The 20,006-nt window shown below is 41.3% G+C and overlaps 1 protein-coding gene across 1 annotated transcript; it reads left to right on the top strand.

The window, feature by feature from the left end:
* Positions 1–1,102: 1,102 nt before the first annotated feature.
* SLC66A3 (solute carrier family 66 member 3) lies at positions 1,103–15,890 on the top strand. The gene is made up of 7 exons (XM_034432098.3): positions 1,103–1,412; positions 7,799–7,881; positions 7,968–8,037; positions 9,572–9,629; positions 11,956–12,076; positions 12,681–12,722; positions 14,966–15,890. The coding sequence occupies exons 1-7, from the start codon at positions 1,264–1,266 to the stop codon at positions 15,052–15,054; spliced, it is 612 nt and encodes a 203-aa protein (XP_034287989.1). The 5' UTR covers positions 1,103–1,263; the 3' UTR covers positions 15,055–15,890.
* The last annotated feature ends 4,116 nt before the right edge of the window (positions 15,891–20,006 follow it).

Genomic DNA, 20,006 nt, shown 5'->3' with positions numbered 1-20,006 from the left:
CTGCCACAAAGAGGAGGGGGTCATCTTATTTTCCAAAGCATCAGAGGGCAGGACAAGCAACAATGGATGGAATCTAATCAAGGAGAGAAGCAACCTGGAATTGAGGAGAAACTTCCTAACAGTGAGAACAATTAACCAATGGAACAGCTTGTCTCCAGAAGTTGTGGGATTCAACACTTAAGAAAAGACTGGACAGCCACTTGTCTGAAATGGTACACGGTCTCCTGCTTGAGTAGGGGGTTGGACTAGAAGACCTCCAAGGTCCCTTCCTGCTCATTCTATTCTAAGTTATACTGCAAGACACAGGATGGCAGGTAATTTCTGAGCGTGCTCGATAAGCACACCGGAAACAGTAAAAAAGGCTTCCTTGCTGCGGATGGTGGTTTCAGGAATCAAAGCTGCTCTCTTAAGAAAAATGCTAAGGGCTGCAGCTAGATTTAAGCTACGCTTAATGATGCCAGGGAATTGGAATGATTTTATTTTTTTAAAAAAAAATAGATCTCCATCCTCTCCAATTAAAGAAAGCGCAATTTGGAGTTGGAACTCAGATCAGAACATGTCCTGGCTGGCACCTGGTGTGAAGGGTTTTTTTTTTAAAAAAAGATGCCTCTGGGCATGTGCAAAGTACAGCTGCCTCTGCCTTGAGCAAATAAGAATAAGAAGGGGATGAGACGAAGGAAGAGAAGAATAATTTCTTTTATTTTATTATGGCTAAGACACTGAGCTTGTCGATCAGAAAGGTCGGCAGTTCGGCGGTATGACTCCCTACTAAAAGTTCTCCTGCGTGAGCTGGGGGGTTGGACTAGATGACCTCCAAGGTCCCTTCCAACTCTGTTACTGTTACTGGTTTGAATCCCTAGTACAGGTCTCCTGCGTGAGCAGGGGGTTGGACTAGATGACCTCCAAGCTGTTACTGTTACTGGTTTGAATCCCTAGTACAGGTCTCCTGCGTGAGCAGGGGGTTGGACTAGATGACCTCCAAGGTCCCTTCCAACTCTGTTACTGTTAATTTCCCCAAATCAGAGTTTTAATTGGTCGAGGCAGGCAAATCTCTCTCTCTAGGCTGGGAGTAAGATCCTCCGTTCTGAACTCCGCCGTAACCATGACAACCAAGACTCCTTTTTTTCCCCCCCTCCCCTCCCCTCCCACCATTTTCACCCTCTCCCCGCCCTCGTCCGTTCGACTCCGGTGGGCGGGGCCGCGTCTTCACGGTGGGCTGAAGCTGAGGCCGGGCGCCGCCTTGCTTGGAAGAAGCGGGGCGCGATGGATCCGGGCTCGCTCTTGCTGGAGGCGGCGAACTGGAGCACCATCGCGGCCTGCCTGGTGCTCAAATTGCCCCAGGGAGCCGCCTTGGTGGCCGCCAGGTCCGCCCGAGGAGTCAGCCTGGAAAGTTTATTACTGGAGCTCGGCGGGTAAGGAAAGACTTTTCCGCCAAGTTGCCCTGCGGCGGCGGCAACAGCAACAGCGGCAACCTCCGCGCTCTTCTTCTCCCGCCTGCCCGGTCTTTGGGAAGGAAGGGGAGGCTTCTTTTCCCGGTGTCCACGGAGGAGTTGAGACCTGCGGAAGGGATCGCGGGTCGGCTCCTCTCCCTCCCCGCGACCTCCTTCCCCGTTTGGAGGCTGCGGCTGTTTGTTGCTGGGCGGCGATGCCAAGGGGGCTCTTCTGAACCTGCCCCGCCGCGGGCAAAAGGGAACGCCCAGCCCGAGTTCGGCTGCGGATACATAACGTAACCTCAAGGGAAAAAGAGGTTGGCGACTAATGGCCGTGGGGTTTTTTTTTTCCGAAAAGGAAGTCCTGGGACACGAAGCGTCTTCTGGGACACCCTCTGGAGCCTCATCTGGCCTCTCTCTCTCTCTCTCTCTCTCTCTCTCTCACACACACACACACACACACACACATATACACACACAGACAGACACACACACAGAGACACACACACACACACACACATATACACACATATATACACAGACAGACAGACACACACACACAGATATATACACACACAGACAGACACACACACACATACACACATATATACACAGACAGACACACACATACACACACACACACACACACACATATACACACACACACACATATACACACATATATACACAGACAGACAGACACACACGGAGACAGAACACACACAAACACAGACAGACAGACAGACACACACACACAGATATATACACACACAGACAGACACACACACACATACACACACACACCTTTCCGGCTTTGGCCGCTTTGCTTCTTTTTTTCGTCTCCGCACAGGAATTGGGCTTTTTTTTTTTTTATTCTGGGCGCCACTTCAAGCCAACAGCTGCCCTGCCCTTTTCTCTGGGCTTTTCTCCAGTTTGGCTTCGTGGTTTAACAAGAGGGTTGTAGGAGGCCTCTAAGGAGGAGGAGAATCTGGCAAAACAATCCTTTTTGGTTGGATTTGAAAGCCAAGGAAAAGAAAAGTTGCAGCAGCCACTGTTCAACCCTCAGTTGCCTCCCTGAAAGGAAGCACATATAGAGAGCCTAAAACGGGGCTACAAATTCAGTCCCAAAACCCCTTCCCAGTTCATACAATATTGGCAGTCCTCAATTTGTGACTGCAGTTGAGCCCAAGGTTTCTATGGCTAAGTGAAACATTCGTTAAGCGCATTTTGTCCCATTTTATGGCCTTTCTTACCACAGTTGTTAAATGAATCACTGCTGGTGTTAAGTGAATCTCGATTCCCCTTTGACTTTGCTTGTAAGAAGGACACAAAAAGTGATTGCATGACCCTGGGACACTGCAACTGTCTTAAATATGAATCGGTTGCCAAGCATCCGAATTTTGATCAGATGACGGTGGAGATACTGCCATGGTCATAAGTGAGAAAAATGGTCATAAGTCACGTTTTCAGTGCTGTTGTAACTTTGAATGGTCACTAAGTGAACTATTGTTAGTTGAGGATTACCTGTAAATATAATAAAAGATAACATTAGTGCCATGGAGCATCTCATGGCTGCATTTCCCTTACTATGCCAAGTAAAATTTTTCTATCTAAGATACTTGAGGTTCCAGGCCAAACCACTGGGAGTCCCCACATTGAAGTTCTTAGGAAACGTTTTACTTTTCTGTAGAAGTGGACTTTTGCAACTTTTTCTAATTCCGTGTTCTTTAGCTGTGTCAACTTCTTTCTCCCTTTATTTGGGCTGAGTTAGGTTGTTTTTCAGACTGTTTACCATAACAACCATTTGTCTGGAATGGTATAGGGCCGTGATGGTGAACCTTTTCGGCACCAAGTGCCCAAACTGGAACGTGCATGCATGTGTGTACATGTTCATGCGCCAGAGCACCGGAAACCCAAAGACCAGTCGGCTGGCATGCGCATGTGTTTTTTGGCTGTTTTTCGGGCTGTTTTCAGGCTGTTTTTGGCCATTTTCAGGCCATTTTTCAGGCTGTTTTTGATCCAAAAAAATGGCCCAAAAATGGCTTGAAAATGGCTCAAAAACGGCCTGAAAACAGCCCGAAAAACTGCCTGAAAGCCTGGAAAACGCCCTGAAAACAGCCCGAAAAATGACCCAGAAAACAGCCTAGAAAAGGCCCGGAAAATGGCCTCTTTTTGGGCCGTTTTTCAGACTGTTTTCCAGCACTCCGGTGCCAGCGCTGGAAACCAGAAGAGCAGCTGGTAATGGCATGTGTGTCCACAGAGAGGGTGGCATGCGTGCCATAGTTTCACCATCACGGGTATAGGGTCTCCTGCTTGAGCAGAGGGTTGGACTAGAAGATCTCCAAGGTCCCTTCCAACTCCGCTATTCTCTAAGCTGCGTGCTCTGAAACCCACAGTAAGAATAATAAAGCATGGGGAATCTAAAGCTGTATATCGTAATCTCTTACTCGGCTGTTGCACTTCATGGATAGTTGTGCTGAAGCTTCCCCCATGGAAGTGAAGAATGACATTTTATTGTGCTGATAGTGACAGTTCTGCAATTCCTAAGTGTCTTGTTACTCTTTATCAATACCTATCTATAAAAAAAAAAACAAAGTGCATTCTTGAGGCAGACAAATGTGGCCAAATGTGTTCCTTTCATTAAATGATTTTTATTCTGTCTTCTTTGTTCTTTGCAGTTTTATAATAATATCGTTACAAGCTTGTGAGTCAGTGACTCTGGCGGACTGGCATTTAAGCCTCTCCAAAAGAAAAGGAAGCCAATTCGAGCTTACCGCTGTGCCACAGGAAGTCAGAGAAGCTTTTAACTTTTTTGTATGCCATTTAGTTTGGGGGAGAGGTTTGGCTCCTTACATTCTGATTTGAACAAGAAAAGTCTCAAGTCATTTTTCTGATCTCGTCCTTGCACACTTTGCCGACTCAGCCAGTGTGCTCCTTTTTTAATCTCCAAATGGTTGGCAAATTAGCTTAGTTTCCCTCGCCTGTGCCTGCCAGATACTTCTCCCATAATTCTCAGCCAGCTTTATTATTGGCCTTGCTGGTTGAAAATTCTGTACATCCTGAGGATACTGGGTTGGAAAAAGCTGAGGTACTACTTTTTGTGAGCAGATGACACCTTTGCCATGTCCTTAGTGCTCTATGACATCTCTACTCTTGGCTTCCATGACTTTGGCGGCGTTGATATCTGCAGTAGAAAAACTTACATACAGGTAATCCTCAACATACGACCATAATGAAGCCTGCCCATTATGGTCGTAAGTTGTGATGACTGTAAAGGGGCTCATCACGTGAGCGATCTGATTTTATGACCTTTTTATTGCAGCAATTGTTAAGCAAACTTATCATTTGTTGTGGGCATTTTTGTCAAAAACGAGAAGTAAACACTGGTTTTCAGCCAAAACATAAAAAGTGGTCATATGATTGCATGACTGCATATGGCCGTAAATGCAGGAAAGTTATGTGATTGAGATACGCATATTGAGATGCAAAGCGGACCAAGTTTAGGTCCAGTGTGAGCATTCGTGTTCTCATTGGCACTTGTAGAAAGAGCCACTTCTGGTCTCACATAGGAAGTCTGCACTTCATGAAAGCATGATGAATTCTGTAAGGTGAATGCAAACAAGTATTTTCCCAAATCTATGTTAGGTATTGTGCAGCTTCTTTAGGCAAGGCACAGATGCTTCACAAAATGTGAAATCCTTTCTCCTGCTTCAGATCCAAGTTCTGCATGCCTCTGTTATGTGGTATTGAAATCAAGATTGGCACAAAATAGCTTTTCTTCCTTTCAGTTATATGGAACAACTTTTTCTTGGGACTCTACTCCTCTGGCATGTTTTGTGGGAATTGAACATCCAGAATTCTAGATTGTATCAGAACAGTGAAGTTTGAGAAAGAGCTTCTAGTACAGTGAGGGCGAACATTTTTGGCACTCGGCGGAAACATCGTGCACTTACGCTCATTGGGGCCACGCTCCGTAAAAGCCGAACTTCTGAGTTCTAGCATGCATGCACACATGACGATGAGCTGGCTAGCACATGCGCAGGCCAGTTTTTGGCACTGCTGCGCATGCGAAGGGATCACACTCCAGAAAAACTGAACTTCCAAATTCTGGAGCGCATGCACACCCGACAATCAGCTGGCCGGCGTGCATGCGCACACCGGTTTTTGGCACTGCCGTGCACACAAAGGACAGCTGATCATTGTGCGTCCATGTGCACCAGAAACCCGGAAGATAAACAGGCAAGGCCGGGTGACATGGCTTTGCGTGCCACTTTGGGCACACGTGCCATAGGATCACCATCACAGTTCTAGTAGAATTAACATAGAATGGGGTCCAGATGACGATTTCAGTATTTGGCTTTGAAAAGCTTCTTGAACAGAGATATATTCTGTATTTACTAGCATTAAAATGAGCAGGATTGCTCTCTTGAGTGACTAATGCTGCAAAAAAGAACCAGTTTATACTTTATTTTTTAACATTTGCTGACATTTTAAACAAGCATTCCCTTTTAAAAGCTGTATTTCTAGAGCAGGCTGTACTTACATGGAAGTGGGGAAAGGCTCTGAGACTGTTCTCACAAGATCAAAAACTATTGTATCCCAAAGCTGCATATATGTTTATGTGCATTTGAATTTACTGCTAATCCCAGTCCAGGAGAAAGTTTACTACAGCTTTTAACAGGAAACCAGGCCTTCTTGTTATTTGTGAACTAATCCCAAGTATAAACTACAACCCTGCAGAGGTTTGAATTTCTCTTCAAGTGTTTTGTATAAAAAAGTAAAGCTTTGTTCAAAACATGGCACTAGATCCAAACATGTGAAATCCAGCTTTCTCTCCTTTCTTGGCTCCTGTTGTTTCCTGTAATAGGATAGGATAGGATAGGATAGGATAGGATAGGATAGGATAGGATAGGATAGGATAGGATAGGATAGGATAGGATTCTTTATTGGCCAAGTGTGATTGGACACACAAGGAATTTGTCTTGGTGCATTCGCTCTCAAAGACAAAATACATTCATCAAGAATCATAAAGTACAACACTTAATGATAGTCATAGGGAACAAATAAGCAATGAAATCATATTAGGAAACAGTCAATATAAGGATACCAGCAACAAGGTTACAGTCATACAGTCATAAGTGGGAGGAGATGGGTGATAGACGAGAAGATTAATAGTAATGCAGACTTAGTGAATAGTTTGACAGTGTTGAGGGAATTATTTGTTTAGCAGAGTGACGGCGTTTGGGAAAAAACTGTTCTTATGTCTAGTTGTTCTGGTGTGCAGTGCTCTATAGCGTCGTATTGAGGGTAGGAGTTGTAACAATTTATCTCCAGGATGTGAGGGGTCTGTAAATATTTTCACAGCCCTCTTTTTGACTCGTGCAGTATACAGGGTCCTCAGTGGAAGGCAGGTTGGTAGTAATTGTTTTTTCTGCAGTTCTAATTATCCTCTGAAGTCTGTGTCTGTCTTGTTGGGTTGCAGAACCAAACCAGACAGTTATAGAGGTGCAGATGACAGACTTATCACGTGGTTGTAATATCACAGTTGGTAAAAATCACAATTGGCAGAATTAGCCTTCTAATTCAATTTCAGGAGCGTATAGGGTAAGATTCCGGGCGCTATAAACGCTGTGTCCCTGGCTTTTATTTGACAGCTCTTGGCCTGCTTCCTTCTCTATCTCCTGCTTTGTTTTAAATGTTTTTAATATTTATGATTTTAATTGCAAGCAACCCAGTCACTGTTCAGAGTGAGGTAAGGTGGCATATAGATTTAATAAATAAATACAGTACAATACATTACTTCTTTGGCTGCCCTGGGAAGATCAAATTCTGCCTTTGTGCCTTGGTTTGGAGATGCCTTTAAACTCAATTGGTTTGTTCTGAATATTGTGATAAATTGTTTAAAAATTGAGGAATTATTTGGTGTGAAGTTAGGCCCATGGAGGAAGAGGAAGAATAATAAAGCTTGTTCTCAGATGACTGGGCTGCAGTGGTGAAATGTAAAATTTGTTACTACCGGTTCTGTGGGCATGGCTTGGGAGGGTGGGTAATGTGACTGGGTGGGCGTGGCCAACTTTTGTTTTTTTTACTTTTAAAAGCATTTTTTCTACAACCTCTTCGGCTGAAGAGGTTGTAGAACAAAATGCTTTTTAAAGCCTCTGATGATCCCAGCTGATGATCGTGCTGGGCATGGGGAGGGGGGCGCATGGGGGGGGCAGGGATTTTTGCTACCGGTTCTCCAAACCATCCACCACCATCGCTACCGGATCAAGGGATCCGGTCCGAACCGGGAGCATTTCATCCCTGCTGGGCTAGTTACCGTATGTCTGAATTGGCCCCATTGATTGATGTTATGCTTTCTTTTCCAGTTTCCTTGTTTGCCTGAGATACATGAGTTACTACCATTATCCTCAGCTAACATATATAGAATATCCCCTCATGATTATGCAAGGTAGGATTTGTTCCTCATTTATTATTCCACCATTCTTTTGTTTTTCTCAATCATGTAGTAATGAACTTTGTTTTGTTTTCTTTCAGATATCATTCTTTGCCTGCTTGTTCTGCATTTCAATGGCAAAATGAAGCATGCTTTGCCTTACACAGTCATGTATCCTTCACTTTATGGATTTGTTCTTTTCCATTTATATCATTGTTCTTCCATCCCATTTTTAGAATTAAGCCTTCTTCCATGTTTCTTATTAGATGTTCACATGTACAAGATCTTAGCCAAACATTTTCTAGTGGGATTAATGTCGTTCATTGGCAATTGAAGTTTCTTTAATGGAATAGACAAACTTTGTGAGAAGTTTTCAAGTGTAGCAGAAGTGGGCCTGCTTTTAATTCAGGGATAGAAGAAGTGGCTCTGCCATGTTGTTGGGCTACAAAATCTATTATCTCTGTTAACTGTTGGGCATTCAGGCTAGGACTGGTGGATTTTGGAGTCCAAAACTTCTAAAGAAGTATTTGGAAGCTCAGCTTGTATAGGTGAATATATATGTGATATTTTTCATAACTTACTTGGGGTCAAGCTTTTATAGGAAATTTATACTCATTGGATTCCGAAATGAAACTCTTTTTTTTTTTTTTCATTTTGCAGTTAGGATGGATGAGATCATAAAGACATTGTTAACTTAAATATGTTACCTTAAAATGATCATAAAGACATTTCCCAAGTATCACAAGAACCATTGTACAATAGTTTGTTTCCCAATTGGATCCCAAGTGGCCTGGAAGTTAGAAATTTGTGGATCTGGACTTGGAGTGTGAAATGAAGGCTGAGAATGTCAAGTTTATTCATTCCATGACCAGTATAAATCCATCTCTGCAAAATGGGTGCAATGGGGCTGTAGTGCTTTGGATTCAGATCTTTCACAACAAGTAGGGACATGAGTATAGCATTTGTCCGCAACTCTTTAAAGCAGCTACATCATTTCCCAGGAGCAGGATGCACCTGTATAATAGAAATAGCACTTATATACTGCTTCATAGCAATAGCACTTATAGACTGCTCCCTCCAAGTGGTTTACAGAGTTAGCATATTGCCCCCAACAATCTGGGTCCTCATTTTACCAACCTCGGAAGGATGGAAGGTTGAATTAAACTTGAGCTGGTCAGGATCAAATTCCTGACAGTGGGACAGAGTCAATCTGCAATACTACATTCTAACCACTGCACTTGGGATTCTGGGGAAAGATGCAGCTGTGGCAGCTGTGGCAAACACAAAGATGCAGCTGTGGCAAACAGTTATATACTCTGAAACCCTTTTCTGATCTCTCTCTGAACTGCTTCACAATTCTCATTTGTAATACATACTTGGATTTGCTAACCTCCAAGGAGCTTTCTTGGGGATCCTGAGGGCATGTCTACGCAGTTTGGCTGAACATGCACAAGTAAAAGCAAATTGTTAATTAATAATTTTAGGCTTATTAGTTCAGTCATCTTCTCCTGATGAATAATTTAATGTATGTGGATGTGAAGGTTAAAGATGATTGAAATCAGTGGTATATCAAAAGGATTGCAAATAAGGAAAGGAGAAGAGCACAATAAAGTGACTGCATCGGTTAAAATCAGATTATGCCACAGATCCACCAAGCATCCTTTTAACCTTCACCTGCATTATGTATCTTAACCTGAAAGGTTAGATTTGTGGCAGGATGGTATGCTATAACTCTGCAGGAATGGATATTGGACTTGAGTATGGTAAGGAGTTGAAAGAGTGTGCTTATGTAATTAGCCATTCTACATGTTGCAATTTGTAATGGGAAATCACCCCGAAGTGTGTGGGGCAGGAACTTCATTGAAATGAAAAATCAGAAGCTCATTGTTTTATCTTCTGCTTCCCTTCACTTGAATTAAGATGCATCATCACTTAATGATATGGCATAACCCTTGAAATTGAGTCGCTCTACATTTTGTGTTGATTGGAAAGATGTTGCTCTTTAGGCCATCATGGGTCTCTCTGCAGGGAGGCAAAGAGGAGGACAAGTGACATCATATGGTTGGTTTGGGCACAGCCCAGTGTATGCCGTGCTTACAAAATAGCTTGCTACTTCAAGCTCAAGAGGCCAAAATAAAGAAAGGGTCTAATTGTTTCCTTCAATAATTTTGGTATTTCATTAAAGTTTAGAGTGTTTCATTAAAGTTTGATTAAAGTTTAAAGTTCTGTGGGTACACTGGGCAATGCCTTGAAACACCTCAGTATCTGCTTGCCTTGTTGTAAAGCCAGCCAGGTCAAAGAGCCTTGGTAGTACAGGGGTTTAAGGCACCCTGTTATTAAGCTGGTTATTAAGACCAGCTGCCTGCAATTACTGCAGGGTTCGAATCTCGCCAAGGCTCAAGGTTGACTCAGCCTTCCATCCTTTCTAAGGTAGGTAAATTGAGGACCCAGTTGTGGGGGCAATAAGCTGACTTTGTATAAATATACAAAAGAATGAAGGCTATTGCTTAACGCATTGTAAGCCGCCCTGAGTCTTCGGAGAAGGGCGGCATATAAATCAAATTTAAAAAAAAAAATAGTCCAAAAACATGGAGATTTGGAAACATAAGATGAATAAGTTAGGATAGAAATTGTATCAGAAAATTCAAGTTTGTCTAGCTTTTAACTGTTATGAAGAAATAAATATGTTAACTTAAAATGATCGCCTAACCTTGGGAGTGACCAAATATTATTTTACTACACTACTGATCAGTATGATTATTAATGAAGGCCATACCTTACAATAACCTAGAGCAGACATCCTTCTGGGGGCTGGGTTGGTTATCTGAATGAACCAAGGGGATGAAGTAATGAAAAATGGTAAGGGCAATTTTTTTAAAAAAAAGAAAACTATGTCAAGTTATTTTATTTTTATTTTATTATTTTATTTTATGTATCTAAAGTAGTTGCCACTAATTTTTGCCAGTTGTAGCTTTAATGGTGATTGGCCCAGTATAGTACTAGGGCCTCAAGTTCTCTGTCCCTGGGGCAGTAAAACACTAGCCTGCATCAGCTCATCAGTCTTGGCTAAATTACTGGCTGACTAAATGATGGCCTAGGCCAATATAATCTAGCCCAGGGGTCAGCAACCTGCGGCTCCGGAGCTTCATGTGCCTCTTTCATCCCTCTGCTGCGGTTCCCTATTACTCAAAATATGCGTCACAACCACCAGTGTGCGACATCCGTTGGCACACAATTTATTGAGCTTTTCAACCCCCCGGTAGGCCAATTATGGATAAATCCAAGAAAAGAAAAGTTTTAGAAGAAAAGAGAACGTTTAATTCAACTACATATGCTAGTTTTGTGGCCGCTCAAGAAATAGTCAGGCACGGGAAGGGTTTTGTGGCTCCCGGTGTTTTCTGTGGGAAACGGGTCCAGATGGCTCTTTGAGTGTTTAAGGTTGCAGACCCCTGGTCTAGCCCATAGTTAGGATATCATCACAACTCCATATATCCTGACTTCTTATCAGCCCTTTTTAAATTGGGTCTAAAATGTGTCTCTAGGTATTAGGTGAGAATAAGTTGTTTCCCATTTCTACAGTATTTACTGGTTCGGCCATCAGTTGCAGGTTCCTAGAAAGGGGCTGCAGTTGCTATGGGGTTCTGTTTTTAAGTTACTGATTTTAGTAGCTGTCTTTTTAATAGTCTTGTCACTTGTGTTATGTATGCCACCGTGGAAGAGCCCCCAATTAAACAGGATCTACAATAAAATACCTTTGTTGAACCATGATTTATTAACTATGGTAGGTGGATTGTACAATAGTCTTAAATCCAACAAATCTCAGTATGGCTTTGCATAACTTGCAAAGGAATTGTACGATGCATCGGTGCAGACCGAAGCATTAAATGTCATCTTCACTAGCTGCCAGCAGCCTTGTTGGATCTGAAGCGGAATATGCCCTTTGGGTCCTGGGACATGAAATCTTTTTTGAATAGGCAGCAACAGTGATTCAGTTTCTGCTTACAAAAAGAATTGAGCGATGGGACACCTCCTATCTTTCAATGTGATCTTTGTTTTAACGGTTGCATTCCTATTCTTCCATTTCTGCAGAACCTGAGCACAGTGGTCAGTGCAGCAAGTAAACTTGCTCAGCTCCAGTGTCTTTGGCAGACTAGAGATTCTGAACAAGTGAGTGCCACAACTTGGGGATTAGCCATATACACCTGTGCAGGTAAGCAATATCTATCCTATCAATATGTTTGTGGAATTTCTCAGTATATGTTTTTTTCCCCCCTTCGGTTCAATCATGTCCAATTCTCACTTTTTTCAGAAGTGGTTTGCCATTCCCTCTCTTCTAAATCTGAGAGAAAGTGGCTGATCCAATGCCACCCAGTTGGCTTTGTGCCTCAGCTAGGACGAGAACTCCTGATATTCTGTGTGCAGCCTGATGTCTTAATCACTGGACCAAACAGAATGAAATTTAAAATTATTGGAAAAATTTCAACGTTAACGTTTATGAGCTACTGTTAAATGCAGTTTGTTGAAATAAGGTTTTAAGTCCTGCAAAAATTGATGAGAAAATGAAAACAAATACCTGAAAGATAGTATTTTTGGTTGAAAGATTATCTTATGGGAGGAACATGTGAGTGCATACCAAAGGGGAAGTAGGAAGGAACATTTCAGGCAGATGCTTGACAAGATTTCTCCATCAGACATGATAACGGTTCTGCATATCTTATTTGCCAGGATTGAAAGAGAATTGTCAGCTAAAGTATGAAACTCATTTGTTTAAAATCTGCTAACTTTCAAAATCTCTCGCTTTCTCCCAATTAAAGCAAGAATATTTACAACATTAATGACTACAAAGGATTCTACAGGTAATGTTACATTATTATTGGGGAGTCTTTTAGCAGGGGTTTTAAACATATCTACAGAAAAAGTGGAAGTGTAGAGGAAGGTAGAGATAACAGTGGCACAGGATGCAAGAACTGTTAGCAGCCAACAGTATCTCGGCTCTTGGAAAAGTGGGACCTAAGAAAAAGACTCAAAATACCCCTGCTTTGATTTTCTACGGGACAAAAGGCTTTCAGATTGTATTATACTCTATAACAATAAAATACCAGTACAGGTAGTTCTATGTTAATAACCACTTCCTCAGCAACTGAAATTACAGTGGCACTCAACGAGAGGTAGTTACCACTGTCCTTGATGTTTCAGCCCTCCCAGGACCCCCACAGTCACATGATCTCAATCTGGGCACTTGACAGCCGGCTCACTCTTACAACCATTGTAGGATCTCAGAGTCACAGGATTGCCATTTGCAACCTTCCCTGCTAGCTTCCCACAAGCAAAGTCACTTCCATCCAGCAATAGTTACCTCAACCCCTTGCTAGACTCACAATACGGCACACCTGCCCCCCCCGACACACACCCTCCCCCACCTGGCAGCAGCCACTCCAACTCTTGATGTGCTTGCAGCATACTGTGCTGATCCCTCATGCACCCTTGCCAGCTGTCTAGTGCGTGCAACTGGTTTTCGCACTGTGGTTGCTGGAAGCCAGCAGAAAATTATGTGGAAGGCCTTGCTTAATGACCTGTGAACCTCTCTTAAGGACAGCAGTGGGGACTGTGAAGATTGCCATCAGTAAATGATGCAGTCTCATGAAGTGATGATGTGCTTTATGTCCTTATCGCTCTGTGGACTACTTGTAGTCCTTGCAGTCTCCTGACCTGGCGTCCTTTGGAGTACCTATATGTTCTTACTGGCTATGGAAGACAAGAGAAGAATAACTAGGGAAGAGCTCTCGTTAGAATAAAGGGCTAAATAGAATAACCCAAACTTTCCCATTCACAAGCCACTTTTTTTTTTTAAATCAAAAGGAAAGTGTGAAGCAAGGAATCTTTGACTGCAAATCTTAGTCATGTTTGAGCAGTTGAAACAGGCAGTGAGAGGTATGGGGAAATACAACTAATTTCCCCTTCATCATTCAGTCATCTGCTGCCCTTCATTCACTGGAAAATCAATGGAGGACTTTGCTGAATTTGCACAGCGTTCTGTAAAATCTGGGAGGTTCCTTCAGGGGATGAAGGAAGGATTCAAAACCAGCCTATGTCCTTCATAAGCATCTCATCCTCCAAAGCTTTGAATAGGAGCACTGAAGGGATGAATAGGAGTGCTTTGAGTTAGGAGTGCTGAAGGGGTTCTCTTTGCAACTATGATCAGAACAGGAAATTTGCCTTCGCTGTGCAGATTTAATTATGCATGTTTACATGTAGACAGATATTGTATATTTTCTGGGAAGACAGGCTTTAAATTTATTATTAATCCCTTCTATTTGAAAACAACAAAAAAGTAATTTTGCAAATGCCTCATCAAGGTAGAAAGGATTTCTTTACCTGAAAGTGCTGAGATGATGATATAGCTTTATGAGAGCTGACTTTTAAATACTGTGATTGTGAGGTATTCTATATAAGTGACACAAGAATCTATGTAAGACGTGGGAATTCCTCTTATAATCTAGTCAAAGAGTGGTGGGGTAAGCATCTGTCACAATGTCATTATGTAAAATGGGAATCACTAGGAATCCTGGAATGCACTTTTAATATGGTGAAGGTGTAACAGAATCTTGAAAGCCTATCAGAAATTCTCTCTACTTCCACTTGTACCTAACCCAATCGCAGTGTTGTTTTGAATTTCTTTCTTACACTTTCTACTTTCCCAGGGCTCAAATATCTAATGGTTTGATGTGGCTCTTTTCCTGCTCTTAAGTCAAATTCACATTCCCACTCCATTAGGAGATTTGGTGTGCAGAAGCTTATTTCTGGGAATATCACTTTACTGAAGGGCTTGTTTTCAATTTGCAACTGCTCTTGTGCCTTTCTTAAAACACACACTTCTTTTAAAGAAACTACAAATTTGGAGTTTGGAAGGAATTGGGTGGGGGGAGGAACAGTGTGATGCTTTGTATGAGGAGAAAGGTTCAGGAGTTTCTCTTCTAGCATAGGTATTGTGCTATTAGTTTGAAAGCTATTGAAGCTATTTCCTAAGTTTAAATTTGATTTGCTTGTTTTATTTTAAGGTATGTAATTGCTAACGAGTATTCTTTCCTCCTTTTCCTAGTTCTGATCCGTTTTGTAGTCATGATGGCTCTTAATATTTGGGTCATCGCTACTATATTGGAATACCGGAAGGCTAAGAAACAAGACTAAGATGCAGATCCTCCTCCTTTTTAAACAAAAACTAAAATTGAGACATTCCATTAAATGAGAGCTGATGTTTACATACTTTACATGTACCTAACATTCAGTGCCAACACCTCAGGTGCATTGTGATGTTTATGATTACTGTTTGTAAAAATAATTGGCTAGATGAACAAAGTATTTCATTTTATATGAGCAGATTGCATAACAAACTTCTCAAACTGGTTGATTTTTATTTGCTGGTTATCTCCGCGGACAATCCCACCCTTCTAGCTCAGTAGGACCAATAACAGTTCAAGCCAACAGAAAACTAATGTTTTACATTTATTGAATTGCTGGCTTTTCAGAACTGTATTTCTGGCAACTGTTACCTGTGGGGGTTTTTTCATTAAGGTGAAATTTATCCTCCAAAGATAAACTAGCCTATGAGGAAAACTTTCTCCGATTTCCTCATGCTAAATGGCCCTCTAAATCTTCATCTTAAAAAAAGACCTGTGTATTTTATTAAGAGTATTTCAAAACAGCTTCAACTACAAAATAATAAATAAATCCTTTTATTTCAGTTCCTGCACTTTAAATATGTTAAACTTGATACTTTTTTGGGGTTTATGTGTCAGTCTATATTTTTTTGAACCAAATTTGTATCGCTATTTTGAGTAGCTGTTAACTGTTATACTTTGGTTCCAAATATAAACAAATACATGAAACCTGAAGAACAACAATATTTCAGCAATTCTTTGAACTTGGTTTAGTGTCCCACTAGGTTTCAAGAAGTATAACTGTATCATTAGTGCTTAATTCTCAAAGTTACTTCAGCAATAAAGAACGGCGGCATTTCAAAAAAAGATTAGTAAAGCTCTGTGTCTATTCTTTGAACTAAGTATGCAGCTTTCTGCATTTAAACTTAATTAAGGAAATAAAGTGCTTTTGTTTAATGTTAAGTGCAGTACCTTAATTACATTTTCAAAATTTCTTTAACTCTTGAATAATTGTGCATCTCTAATGGGAATTAAAAAAAAATATATGACCTGCTCTATCATGTGGGAAATTATCATCAGGGAAATTAAGTATTTATGAGTTCAGCTTGTCCCGGTAAAGGATTTTTGTCAAATTATAGATACAACACATTTTATTATGGAGGTGGGAAAGCTATTTTGTTTAGCCTGGTTTGTCAGGATTTTTGTAAGGATTAAAAGAAAAAACATCTACATGCATTCCATCTGAGATGACATAAAGATTAAACATTTTAAATTACAATACCATGTAAGTTAATGTCTGTTGTGAGTGTTTGTGTGTGTACCTTCGAGTCAATGTGGACTCCTAGCGGCTATTTGGATTAGTCCCTGCAGTTTATTGGACAAAGTTTTGTGAAAGATGTTTGCTATTGCATCCTTCCTAGGACTGAGAGGGAGTGACTGGCCCAAGGTCAATCAGTTGGCTTTGTGCCTAAAGTGGGACTAGAATTCAGAATCGTCTCCTCCTCACCTGGTGCCTTAACAGACTAGACCAAAGTGGCTGTGCACTTATGTATACATATGCAGTGCATTCAGAAAGTATTCAGACCCCTTTCACTTCTGTCAATTTTGTTCTGCTGCAGCCTGATTTTACAAATGACAAAGTGAAAATAATGTTAGAAATATCTGTACATTTATTAAAAAGAAAAAAACTGAAATATCACATTGGAATAAGCATTCAGACCCTTCACTTAGAACTTTGTTGAAGCACTTCAACAAAGCAATTATAGCTCGAGTCTTTTGGGGTATGACGCGATAAGCTTTGCATACCTGGATGAGGGGATTTTCTGCCATTCTTCCTTTCAAATCCTCACAAGCTCAGGTTCGATGGTGACCGTCAGTGGACAGCTAATTTTGGGTCCCTCCAGAGATGTTCAATAGGGTTCAAGTCAGGGCTCTGGCTGGGCCACTCTACAATTGGTCCCCAAGCTGTGGACCACGGCCCACTACCAGTCTGTGGCCTATTTGCAACCAGGCTGCGTGAGTGGCCGGCTGGTGTGCGTGCATGCGCATGCATAATCCCAGTTGTGAGCATTGCAGGGGCTCGCGGCCCAGCTTCTGTGAGTGTCGGCACTTGTGGCCCCACTTGCACAAGCGTCACAGGTGCTTGCAGCCCCACTCGTGAGCATCGGCGCTTGGGACCTCACGTGAGTGTTGCGGGCGCTCTCAGCCTCACAAGCAATGGGTGCACATGCATCTGCCCCTCCCACAAAACCATCCCTTCTTTCCCTCCCCTCCAACCCAGGCCACCAACCTGCAAAGGTTGAGGAACTCTGCTCTAGGATATTCACAGAGTTGTCCCTAAGCCACTCCTGTGTTGTCTGGGCTGTGTGCTTGAGGATCGTCATGTTGGAAAGTGAACCTTCAACCCAGTCAGTTTTCATTGAGCTTATTCCTGTACTTTGCTGCATTCAGCTTTCCCTCAACTTTGACCAGTTTCCCAATCCCTGCTGCTGAAAGTCACTTATTTTGTTGTTGCCACTTTCTTAATACTGTCCTAGGGAGGTAATGAATCTGTAAGGGACAAAAGTCAGAGTCCAACAGGCAAGACTTCTCTAAATTATTATGATCTATAGTAACAAATCCCACAGCTGAGTAAAATCCTAAATCATTGGTCATTAAAGTAGGACATATTTCTTGTTTAGTTATCACAATTGGGACCAGCAGCTTTGTCATTAAGTGAAGCTGTCACTAAGTGAGAAATCACATGACTCTGACTGCTTCCCTTTCTCCAACTACTCTATCCGTTGGAATGTTCAGCCCAGTACTGGGATAATTAGCAAGACAAGAATTGTTGGTATTTGAAGAGGAAGGGATTGCAGACAGTAGGGAATATTTTTTTAAAAATGTAGTAGGGCCAGAGGTGGGTTTCAGCAGGTTCTGACCAGTTCTGGAGAACCAGTAGCGGAAATTTTGAGTAGTTCGGAGAACCGGTAGTAAAAATTCTGACTGGCCCCATCCCCATCTATTCTCTGCCTCCCAAGTCTCAGCTGATTGGGAGGAAATGGGGATTTTGCAGTAACCTTCCCCTGGAGTGGGGAGGGAATGGACACTATCCTTCCCCTGCTACACCCAAGCCACGCCCACCAAGCCATGCCACACCCACCAAGCCACACCCACAGAACTGGTAGTAAAAAAATTTGAAACCCACTGAGTAGGGCCCACAGCCTAGAAGGGGGCTGGAAGCGCATTATACAAACAGCCCAGTGTATTCTCCATTGGGTGTCTGCTCACTCTTGTACTCTCTGCTTTGGGTGGGGGGGGGGGAGAGGAGAAAAAACATGAGCCAGCCACAAGAGATTGCCTGCAGAAATATATTTCCTCCCCCCTCATAGAAAGCAAGGGAAGGGATTACAAGAGAGTAAGCGGACTTCTAATATTTTCATCCGGAACTTCCAAAATCATACTATATATCTTAAGCAGATAACTTTCTCAATTCTTATACATCTAAATCATCCAATTCTCTTTCCAACTCTTTATCTTGGACCTCAGATTTACTCTCTAGAATTTCCACTCTTATTTTATATTGTCAGATAATTTTTCAATGTCTTTCTCCATTTCTTGTCTTAATTTTACAAATCTTTCATCCATTCATTTCTCAAAATCATCATTTTTCCTAGAGAATTGCTTCTGGTGGGTAATGGCAATCTGACTTACTCTGTGGCTCTCCATAGTTTGGCAATATCTTTTATCTCTCTGGATCAAAGGAAGATTGTGGAATTAAATGTGTGACAGAATTTCCTTCCAATTAAACTGGAAAAAAATTTGCAACTAGATACTCTGGATTTTTATCTCTGCTCCCAACTGCAACAGAGCTGATATGGACATTTACAGCTTTGCTTTTTCCATCTCCTAACTGTTTAAGAAGCAATTAATTATAGATGCAGCAAAGATAAGATTTTTCTTTGAGGATGTTTGAAACGTCAATTCTTTTGGATAAAAAGGATTATCCAATTCTTTTGGATAAAAAGGAAATCATGCTCAGGCTTCTTTCTAAAAGCAAAGTTCTGGTCTGCATTTAAAAGCCTGAAAGTCACTAAATAAAATTACTTTTTAAATATAGATTTTCACATAACCATGTAAGAGTCAATTGAATCTATATACAATGCAGGTTTCAAGTACAATGCAGTTATTCACATTATTATTTTTTTTTAAAAAAATCAACTTGCTAATATTAGTATCTTACTCAAATAGTTTATTTAAAAAAAATATATTTCTTCCAATTCAGATCATCCCACAAATAACAATTTATAATATAAAATATGTATGCCATTAGTGAATTGAAACAAGGTTTATTGTTTACATTTTTTAAACAGTAAGTTTTGTATGCAAAATATGCATTTCCTAATATATTTTGTTGTACACTCACTGTTCAGAGCAAGCACACAAGACAATATTCTTTCACCGTGTCATGAAATTGTAAAAATTAACCAAAATAGAAGTATATTTAAATGTGCAAGCTAGGATATGCATTATTAGATCCTTTTATAGGTACATGATTTTCAGTGGAAACACCCATGTTATAGGTCCAAGTGAATTGATATTTCTTGTGCGTGATCTACTGAAGTGAACTCCTAACAAGTGAGGCTTGAATGAGCCAATCTAAGCGTGTGATGAGCTCAGACGTAACCGCATACAACTGCACAAACAAATGGGACATATGTAGGAGTCCTGCTTGGTGAATTCTACACCAATTCCAATTTTTATGAGGATAGATACCAAATAATTCCTGGTCCTCTCATTTTAAATACTCAATTTCTGTTACTGAAACAAAAACAAAATCTAGTGAAATGTATCAGTCCCTTTCTTCAAATAATAGATTCTACATTCCATTGTTATCATACAACACCTGTGCATATATATGCATACATTTTTTTAAAAAAATCCCAAAGTAGAGTTTCCAATATTTTTCTTTCTTTCTTTTTTTACTCTCATTGTGTTTAACAT

This window comes from Pantherophis guttatus, chromosome 1 (assembly GCF_059756535.1).
Source record: "Pantherophis guttatus breed Tessera chromosome 1, ASM5975653v1, whole genome shotgun sequence".
NCBI lineage: Eukaryota > Metazoa > Chordata > Lepidosauria > Squamata > Colubridae > Pantherophis > Pantherophis guttatus.
Note: the sequence above shows the minus strand (reverse complement) of the source record. Positions and strands in the feature narration are given on the sequence as shown.

Bases quoted from the DNA above. Each gene is read 5' to 3' on its own strand.
- SLC66A3 (XM_034432098.3), top strand. From the start codon at position 1,264: ATGGATCCGGGCTCGCTCTTGCTGGAGGCGGCGAACTGGAGCACCATC. The intron at 7,882-7,967 runs GTAGGATTTGTT...GTTTTCTTTCAG, and splicing joins TCCCCTCATGATTATGCAAG to ATATCATTCTTTGCCTGCTT. The intron at 12,723-14,965 runs GTAATGTTACAT...TCCTTTTCCTAG, and splicing joins GACTACAAAGGATTCTACAG to TTCTGATCCGTTTTGTAGTC.